Source organism: Nipponia nippon, unplaced genomic scaffold (genome assembly GCF_047370975.1).
Source record: "Nipponia nippon isolate SJK-2023a ecotype South Korea unplaced genomic scaffold, ASM4737097v1 scaffold_20, whole genome shotgun sequence".
NCBI classification, from domain to species: Eukaryota; Metazoa; Chordata; class Aves; order Pelecaniformes; family Threskiornithidae; genus Nipponia; species Nipponia nippon.
In genome coordinates this window covers 8,896,884-8,907,608 of record NW_028262337.1, presented here as the reverse complement: position 1 = coordinate 8,907,608, position 10,725 = coordinate 8,896,884, and the positions used below count along the sequence as shown (strand labels likewise).

At 36.0% G+C, this 10,725-nt stretch overlaps 1 protein-coding gene across 1 annotated transcript in view; it reads right to left on the bottom strand.

The window, feature by feature from the left end:
- Positions 1 to 1,402: 1,402 nt before the first annotated feature.
- The window catches only part of RGS7BP (regulator of G protein signaling 7 binding protein), a 41,843-nt gene continuing 32,520 nt past the window's right edge, over positions 1,403 to 10,725 (bottom strand). Inside the window, exons 4-6 of the mRNA XM_087759867.1 lie at positions 6,524 to 6,671; positions 5,009 to 5,079; positions 1,403 to 2,431 (exon numbers count right to left, since the gene is read on the bottom strand). Of these exons, the coding sequence (XP_087615993.1) occupies positions 2,340 to 2,431; positions 5,009 to 5,079; positions 6,524 to 6,671 (311 nt within the window). The 3' untranslated portion in view covers positions 1,403 to 2,339. The remainder of the gene's footprint in view (positions 2,432 to 5,008; positions 5,080 to 6,523; positions 6,672 to 10,725) is intronic.

The following is a 10,725-nucleotide window of genomic DNA, read 5'->3' as shown; positions in this document are numbered from 1 at the left end:
CGGTGTTATTCTTCCAAAATTTTAACAGCTGCAAAACCTGTTGAATCTCTGGGGATGGAGTCATAGAGCAACTCTATTGGTCTGCAGACTTTTAATGAAAACATGTCAGTGCTGCCATCTTTTGGACATTATTTAACTACTTATTACCGAAAACTAGGATCTGATTAAATCAGGACATTCTTCATGAGGGATATGGGGAAAATGTCAAAGAATTAACTTCGAAAAAACGTCCTGCTGTGGACTTTGATGCCATTCTTCTTAAAAATGCATTTGCACTTACAAGCACACAGCTTTGTGAGTATGTAGGGATCTCCCCACATTAAATGCCATGTACGCTGAAGAATAGTTTGTGATCTAAAAACACATTGCAGTTACCTTTTTATGTACTATTTAAAGAATTTAGTCATGCATTCCTCAGACGGAACTAATTTTGCTTATGGAAACACACAATTTCCATGAAGGCATTTTAGATTTATTTGTCCTCATTGCTTTTAAAGCATTTATTTTGGGGTCTGATTATTCAAAAATACATTTTCTGTCTGGGAGACTGAAAGGTGAAAAGTGAACAGATCAGTCCAACCTGGAAAAAACCAAAACACTCCGCTTTATCTGAGTGAAAAGAAAAATATCCTTCCAAAGAAATGCTGAAAGCTCAGTTACAGGAATGCCTAAAACAGGAGAGGTGTGGCTCTTCAGGAAGAAAAATTTCTGCCTTCCCTTCTTGGGAATTAGATCTGAATTTTTGGTCCTTCCTATAGACAGTACACTAATATTTCTGACAATGTGGGTGTTTCCTTCCTTTTTCAGCAAGCAGCATTCCAGGAGAAAAACCTGGTAGAAAAATCAGTTAGATCAAACTTTGTAGGTGCCAGATATAGTTCAGGGAATAGCTATCTGTAACAAATGGCTTTGGGGAGTGTAATAATATCCTACCAAAAAAAACCACGGCGAATTTAACTGTATGGATGTTTCCTGTGACAAGGAAACAATACCTCCTTACCCACCACTAAACCCTTACACAGTAAGAAGAAATTTGGTTCCTGTTGATGTGCTGGGTCATGGTGGAATGGCAGAAGAGCTCATAGTCACCTTCCTCATGTATTGCTGACTACAAGGGTATGGTGACCTGCTCTGTACAGTAGTTACAGATTGTTATGGGTTTCATACCATTGCAATCTAGCACAAGTTTAGTTCTGGTGTCTTGCCTATCATCCTGAAATATTAGTACCATGAGTCTGACCTATTCATATCTATTGCTGCTACTGGCTGTCATTTTAGCATTTATGTATTCATCACAACTTTTTATCTGTCTTTGTAAACATACTTCTTGAAATGGAAAAATTAAAACTTTGGGTAGTACTCCGACAACAGAATTAGAAAAAAAAGACATATTCTGGGAATGTAACTAGAAAGAAGACAATATTTAATTTAAATAAAAAACTTTATTAACAATGTAAAACGTTTAATATCTTACAGTCCGAGATAATTCTGGCATGCCCTATAAGAGTTAATACTTAGTGATATGCAGACACCATGCTTTGAGTTCTATTGGAAACAAAATGGGTTGGTGTTGTGTTTTACATTGTTTATTTTAATACACCTTCTTTTAAGAAATTATTTATTTTTTCCAAAAGCTTGTAGAGATACTATCGGCTTAAAAGGAAATCTGTTGCTTCTATGCATTGTACAGTATGTAGATATTATGATTTCTCTGTATTTACAAGTTCTAAGTATTTTCATATATGGTTTGTGTATCATAAATTAAGATATTTTTCTATGAAGCTTTTAAATTGAGATATAGTGGAAGACTAAATATGAATGAGAGCACAAAAAGCAACTGGAGATTTTGTGCAAATTCTGTTAGAATATTGTTTGTTTTAGAACTTTAATACTGTTGCTGTTAAATAGTTTTCTAAGCTTAAAGACTGTTAGAATATGATCAAGTATTTTAATATGGTACTAATAAGAGTACTGTACTATGCACAAACTTTTAGCTGCAGCTCAAACAATAAAAAAAACCTGTAAAATTATCTATTAACCATAATTTATGTGTCTTTTCTCTGAGTGGTTGAAAGTAAGCATGCAAAACATACTTTAAAAAGTTTTAAAAACATTCTTAGTTATGCTAGAGCTATTCCACAGCTGGTTTCTGACCACCATAACTTTAAACTATTAAAACCCTTATTTTGAAAAGGGGATGGAGCAGAAGAGAAAAAGGAATAGGCTAGTGTAGAAAATGTACTTTATAATCAACAGTAGCAATGTTCATTTTTTCAGTGGTCAAATAATAGTGGTTTAATCAAAGGTATGATTTTCTTGGTGCTTCTGTACTTAATCTTCTAACTTGAGACAAGACAACACAGTCCAAAGAATCTTCGCTTCCGTCTTCTTACCAATGGATATGGAGTCAAGTTTAGGAGGCTGCTATCATCTGTGATGAAAAAACCCACATTTTAATACAAGCATGTACACATGCACACACACAAAAGAGTTTATAACACTTACATGTCCTAACAGCACCTACATGATCAAGTAATAAATCCCATTGTTCTAGGCATAGACCAAATAATAACATGAATTTTGTATATAAGTCTTACTATAATGCTAATTATAGTAATTATAATTAATAATAATATAATTAATAATAAACAAGTAATTATAATGCTTACCATAATGCTAATTATCAGGATCTCAATGACAATGCAATAGAAATTTTGGCAATAAGAATACCAGTTCAATGACGAAACCTAAAGGAAATTACACCTCCAGTACTGGGAGACATAAGCTACAATATTCCTGCATGGATGAATAATAGGGTCCCAAATAAAACGTAAAGATAAGTAGCTTGAGATCTTGCAGACATGCAAGCTTGGAAATGTTGATCCTAAGGTTAAATTCTGGCTTCGTTTAAACATAAAAAAAACCTTTATTGGGTGGCTGTTTGTGCATATCAGGAAGAATTTCCATTTAAAACTGCAACACTGGAACATCTTGGCACATCCAAAGAAAAAGCACTTGTCTGGGAAAGTTAGCACAACATGCTCACCCTGTTTCTGATTATCTTTCTACCTTTTGTATTAACTCCTTTTAAATTCATACAAAATGTATATATTAGTGACTATACTTACATTAATGCATGCACTGTCAGCGAACTATCTCACAAAATCTTTAGAATTCATTTTGAATTTGAGCCATCTTCAGGCATGGTTTCAGGCAAAGAACTATGCCTCATAATGTTCCTATTCTGGTTACATCAGGGACCTAGTTTTGATTGTAGGCTCTAGACACTACTGTAATACAAATACTTAACTATAAGAACATAGGTAAGAGATCATTTAATATTGTGACTCAAGCTTACAAACCACGTCAACTAAATTTCTTAGCATAGTAACTTTCCTGCTGTCACTTAAGAGAATTCCATACAAAAAGCAGGTCTGTGAGCAGCCAGTAATATTATGTAAACCTTTTGTGGGCCTGCAACCTTAACTCCATTCTGGCTGTCACTGAAATCAGCAAAACACTCAGCTCATTTATTGAAAGCAAGATCAGGTCTTGTAAAGACCAACTCATTCATTCATCTCATAATTCTCTTAAACAGTGCTTGTAATTCATATGCATGTCAAAATTACAGTCCAGACCATATTAATTACGTATAATGTTGGTTGTTCTATTTACTTATACTGTTATCTAGCTTTAATAAATTAATGGTCTTGGAATACTTCAAAAATTTTAAGGCCTGTATGAATAATGAGTATGACTGTCCATTCCTAAGGCATCCATTCTCAGAGGTCATCTGTAAACTATGATCACAGTTGGAGTCTGTGGGAGCTAGAAAAACACCACTTATGATTACCTGATCCTGGGGCACGTCCCAGAGCTTTTAAACTCTAGCTGACATGTTTCCCATCCTGCTGCACAGGTGATCAGGGATTTTCTGGCCAGTGTTGAAGGGCAGTGTAAACATCAGACAGCAGAGAAGAATTCTGTATACCTTTATCTCTGTTCTGAATTCAAGTTTCTATATGCTTTATATCCCCCAAATTTGTCCTTTTTTTCCTTATTTCCACCACACTCCTTTCTTCTAGGCTAGGCATAGACTTTATGGCATTTTTCCAATCTCTACAATGGCACATCTGTATCATGTATTATAAACAATTCCCTTTCTCCTTTCACATAGTTTTCCATCAAGCCATCCTGCCATAAACTCTTAACTTTACTAATGAATTCATCCAATCTATATTCATCTCTTGCCATGTTATGATGGATGCTGGACTGCTTAGTTACTAGGGACACATTAGGCATAATTCATCAGCTGCCACTGTGCAAAGACTACACAGCATTTGAGAAATACACATTATCAAGAAGAAATCAAAAAGAAAAACTATTATCTTTTTAATGTTGTTCTTTTAATGAAGAAAGAGAGTCCCTGTAGATGTGGCATATTTAACACTGCTGGGCCACAAAATGAAGGCCCATTGCTAAATACAAGCATAGGATGGAGACAATGCCCCCCTGTGCATTTGTACAGGGTGCCTTATAGCTGGCTACTGGGAAAACCAGGCTGTTAGCAGACTCAAGGCAATTATCTTTTCTGCATAGGGTCAGTATCATGTCACAGAAGCAACAACCCTTGTAGGGGTAAAGGAAACCCTATCACTCAGCAGGATCCCTATCGTAGTCTGTGCGATTTACACCTTCATTACCTTTGAAAAAGAAAGCCTATTGACACAGGGAATTAGTTGTGCTGCTGCCTTCATGTCAGCAGGAAAAGTCTATTATTTTATCTATAGATACCATATTTATAAAATTCCAGAATACCTCCTGTGAAACTTGAGAGGCCAAAGTTCACATACTGAATTCTGGCTCCACTGAATCAGTAGGGCAGAGACTTCACCTAGATTTTTCTTTTTGTAACTTCTATAAAAAACCCTATGTTTTTTGGATCTAATGGAAGGCAAAATCTTTAATTATCTTAATTTTCCTTACATGAAGAAAATACAAAACCTACCTTGATTTTTCAGTGGTAAAGGCATAGTCTCCCTGAGTTTACTTAAAAGGTTTTTCATTTCTCTCATATCTCTGTGGAAATAAAAGTTGAAAGAAACACAATAGAACAGCAGTTGAAGACTGAATGGGGAATGGCTCACAGTATAGCTTTATATGCTGAAATAATGGAGCAATAAATACAAAAATCTATTGGGCGAGCATTTGGTTCAAATACATGTATCAGAAGATGCATACCAAAATAAAGGGCAGTAGATTTAATAAGGGAGCACTTTTAAACCAGTCTGATATTAACTAGTCACATCTGGTCCAAACCTATGATCTGTTCTGGCACTTGAGTATTCCATATTGAATGAGTTGGTGGGCACAATGTAATCTTAGTGGCAAACTACACAATATGCCTTAAAATTAGTACAAGTTAGTACTAATGTCAACCTAATACCCCTTATGAGCATTTTGTAGCTTATGCCATGAATGCGTTTCATTGTTCAGAAGGAAATTATAATACATGTAGCTAATCCATGACACTTAAGCTCCCTGAATATTAAGTGAAAATTTTAGAAATGGGGCTGTCACTCTCACCCATCTTAGGAGGACTCTGGCATGAAATTTTCTAAAAGGCAGAAGATGGAAAATATGATAACAAAATATGATCTCACAAAGCAAGTTACGTTTGGATATGTTTTGAGAGAAGCAAAAAGGTTGCTGTTTTACAGATATATGGCAGACCAGCAATTTTGTGTGCAGGCTTGTCATGTCTTAAGGCTTTCAGGATTTAAAAACAATGTGGTCTTGCCTCATGCATCTACATATAAAATAGTTCTTAGAAATGAAGCAGCATGACCAATAAGAAATTGCTCAGTTTTAGTCTCCAAGTTACTCTCTCAGTAGAACAGAACTTCATTTTATATAAATAAAAATGATAACCATTAAAATCTCAGCAGTAGCTTAATATACAAAGCCATCAAAATAGGTATTTTTTGCAAAGAAATGTTCACCATAAGGATCACTCTCTACTAAAGGTTCTCATTTTTGTCTTTCAACTTCGTAGTTAAGGGGGTAAGAGAAGACCACTTTGACAAACCTGTGGATGATGTTCCCCTCCTAAAGCTTCCACATTCATAACCATGGGCAGAAACAACTGACATGAACTAGATTCTGTGCTTTTGATTTCTGAATGCAGAACAGCAGGCCAGCAGATTTCAGGTACAAAATGAGAAACCACCCAAGATGAAACAAAAGCTGCCTCTTTTAGAGAACCTGGCCCACTAGCAACATAATTTCCCACCCTTTGTTTTTGACAATTACCCTCTAGTAATTAGCCTAATTAAGGATGTCACTTCTCTCTGCCTTTCCTTTAGGAGTTGCTCTCAGGTATGTTAAATGTAACAGAAATATTAACAGGTTATTTAATTTATTAATACCTTTAATAGTAGCAACAGTGGCTGCCTAATTGGAAAAGACTAAATAAACCCTAGACAGAAATTTGTTTTGTTTAGGAATGAAGTGCTAGACATACCTTTCAGTGTTTTCAATATCTGTGGAAACCTGCCATAAATGCTGTTGAATATCTGTTGGTGATGATGACGTGTCTTCTAAAATAGGTACTTCAGAACTCTCCTCCACTTTAGTGTCTAGGATCTTGGGTGGGGCACAAGGTTCTTTTCCTTTAAAATATTTAAACAAAACTTATGTCCTCATTATTTATTAATTAAAAAGCATACTCAGATTGTATCGTTGATGTTTTGACCTTGATCTTGCACAGTGGTGAATGTGCAATGAAGAGAGTGGTGAATGCAAACTCTGAGTAAGAACTGTTCAGAAAGAAAGCAGACCACACCAATCTGCTAATCAAGAGTGCTGCTATACCAAACAAACACCTACCAAACAAAACTAAGAAAAGTCCCATGCCAGCATGTGTGGAGCTTTGAAGTTTACATAGTGAGTATTATGAAGGGTTTCAGTTAAACTCCAGTGGTCCCATGTGACACAAAGTAAGAGCCAGAGGACAAAACAGAACAAAGTAAGTAAGGAAACTACAGCATACATTCTGAAAGCAACTTCAAAAACTTGACACAAAAGAACACTGCAATCCATGTCGCCTAGTATTACAGCAATACTAAGGGAAAACAAAAGACAAAAATGTGCAGTTTTGTACTTGGTGATTTTAAAAGCAATACATAGCTGCCACCACTCACAGACCAATATGCACTATATTCTGAATTTCCATGCTTACACTTGCCTAATTCATGCTCACTATATGAAAATGAAATGCAGTGTTGGAATTTAATGGGGGCTTCACTATAGATCTGCCAGGGCTTTTGTCAGGGAGATAATGGGATAAAGGATGTGGACCATGATAGTGGAGCATGAAACAGAGTTAAGTACTGGTGGGATTTTTTAGTATCCTTGCAAACCTCCTGTGGACTGTCTGATGGTATTCGTTTTCTGTAGCGGCAAGTACAGTCCTGACACCAAGTACATTTAAATGAGAAAATTCAAATTGGAGTGCATCCCAGACATATTATTGAGAAGTTAAAGTTTTTCCCTCTCCGAGTTCTCTCATGGAGTAAACAATCTCAGAAATAAACAAATAAAACTCTCTAAAAATAGAGAAAAAAAATGTCAATGTTTAAACCAGTCGTATGAGGAGTTGAGTAGCAAATGTTTTTTCATCTCACAATTTTTGCTATTTGAAAAATTTTCACATCAGGGCAAACCTGAGTAGTTCCTATAAGGTTTGACAAAGAACAGGAAGAACAAGAACAGCTAACAGAGTAGTGATCATTTAGCCCATTTTTCTGGGACACTAGAGACCAGGGTTGCAGACCATGCTATATTGCTCTTCCATATCACAAACCTTGTTTTTTTAAAACTAGAAATTCCTGGATCTGAAGAAGCTCTTTTGGGGCAGGTTCTCTAAACTGTTGTATTCTGGTAAATTATTCCTTTGCTGAAAAAAAAAAATTCATAGCTACTTGTCTGAATGTCAAACTAGACATTACTTATACTACAGAAGATACTTGCTTCATGTCTTCATTACTCTGTAAAGTCAGCAGGAAGCTCTTTTCCCTGCTTCACCCCCGACTAAGTCATCTAACTATGACTCTAAGAGATTGCATGACCTGACATTACAAGTTTATCATCTATAATAGAATCTATAAAAGAATGATGTCCTGTGTCTGTTCTCTGCTGCTTACTTTGGCATCCGCTGCTAACTTGTGCTTTGCCAGATCCTTCTGTGACCCACTTTAACCCATCAAATGGTAGAAGATTACCCCAATAAAAGGAAAAATAAAATGTGAAATTTTGTGATGTTGCAGTGATTTAAGTCAGGTCAGTGGAGAACCCTACATGTTCTAGAGCAAATGCCAGAGGAGGAGGATGATCATATTGCCAGAAACAGTGGAAGGGAGGAAGAAGGGAAGGCATGATAAGGGAGGGAAGATAGAGAAGAAGGGATCAAGATCTTTCTGGTGGTAACAAGCTATTATGCTGACTCAATTGCTTGTGGAACAGCAGCCTAAGCTTGCTTCCCAGATTACATGTTTTACTCTGTATCACCCTGTAGGTATAACTTTCAAATTTTTCTAGTTCTTAGCTGCAGCTTTTGCTGTTATTTTAAGGTAGTTCATATTGTACAATTTTAATTGTACATTTGTGTAAGCTTCATTATTAGTTATTTTTCCCATTAGAAGAAGTCCATAACACAACATACTGTTACCAATATTTCACTTACCACTTCTTTATAAAAGAGGCCCCAGGGAAATCATCTAATTTGCTACTGATATCACAAGGTGTTACTGCTGGAACTGGGTATTAGTTAATTTTCCCACTATTTTGAGTGTTATGTTGGAACTCCGACCTGACCCTTGGTGACATGCTGTCAAGAACAACCCTGTCTATAGATGCATCCTTCAGGGATGTGAAAGGTATTTCAATGGAACCAATAACAATACTAGCTGAAACAACAGAAAAGTTTTTTTTCACAACTTGAGAACAGAAGCACTGAGACTGTAACGTTCTTTTTGTTAGCACAAAGGCCAGCTCTTGCAGATTTAGCAGAATGAACAGCACAGATTTCTTTTCAACTGAAAAAAGCTCTTTTAAAAAGCTCTCCAGTAATTGTTGTATTGTGAACAATTCATGAAGCCTTTCTTCAATTTCATAGCATCTGCTCAATCACTTGAAAACAGTTAAAGAGTCAACTAATAATAAAGGCTTTGCTTGAATAATGTATATGACTCAGGCTTAACATTTCTACTACATGGCACAGCCTGTAGAGAAACAAAAGCTCTTTAATCTTCTCATCTTTCTACTGGCAGTAAGGATATCTTTTGTATTGCCATTCTTAAAATAGGGATATGAACCCTAAATTTTACTTTCAATTTAGTCAGTGGAAAGGCTTTTATTAATTTCAGTTGGAGTTTGATCATGCACACAGTGTTTTCAGAGGTGTCCACATACACTTGCTGTTTTTGCTTGTTGACTAGACAGAGGCTCTTTTTACTGTGAAGTTTTAATATAAAGCATAATGTATTCTTTGTCTTCTAGCCTCTAGTTCAGCATATTTTTTTTACTTTACGAAGCAGAAAATGCCTTTGGTATGAAATTAAATTCGTTGAATTAAATAATGCTGAAGAGCGAACTTGAGTGAGGATAAATAAGAGGGTAGAAAAGGTTCAGTAAGGCTACATACAACATCTGTGATCACTGTGCTTTATGTGTCTCACCTGTTGTGCTCCTTACTGCTTCTGTGGTGACCGCTGTGTTTGCTTCTGCCACGCTACCCTATGCATCTACTCTTAGTCACCACCTACTTCCCAGAAAAACTTAGATAATGAAAAAAACATCTATTATTGGTCCCTCAGAGCTAGCTAGATTTCACTGCAGATGAATTGGAAATATCTTTGAGGGGAATAACAGAATTTAACAAAGCTGAGAGAACCCCTCTCTCAAAAAGAAGGCAGCATTTGCATCAGGCTTCTAACCTGGCAGTTAAGGATAAATGCACAAGCTATACATCACAGCTATAGTAAATGAAAAGGAGAACATAAAAAGGGGAATAGGAAAGAATCATGTAGGAAATAAAAAATAAATGTGGCAAATATGGCTAACAGCCTGATGAACTTCATTCCTGACTTACACTTGGGACCTGCAGAACTCATGAGATTGTCTCACTGGAAATATTATTATTAAGGAAACTGCAATAGGAACAAGAAGTCTGTGGTAGAAGTTGTATTTTCCTCCTTCCATGCCTGTTCCTGTTCTATTCATTTTGGCCTCTTAACAGTGTCCACATGAGAATGGGCGATTCTCTGGATTTTTTAAGTGCTTGTTTGTCCACACCTGTGTGCTTCTCTTCTCTCTCACATCTTATCTCTCTAGTCTAAGTAATGTGTCTACGTAATTACACAAATCTACCAGTCTTTAAATAGAATGCTGAGATTGTAGCACATCCGTTAAACAATCCCTCCTTTCTCCTTCAAAACTCTAAATAGCATGTAATTTAAACAAAGCCAAATAAAACAAAAATCCCTTCACTGAACTGAGGGTTTATTTTTGTAATCTGTGATATAACCTATCACAGGATTTAGGTACTATTTTAAGGAAATATATGTTATTATCACAAAGCACATACTAGAAAAACAACAATTATGCTATGAACTTCTTGTATGGTACACAATACACAGTTATCTGTGATTTGGTATCATTCTGGTA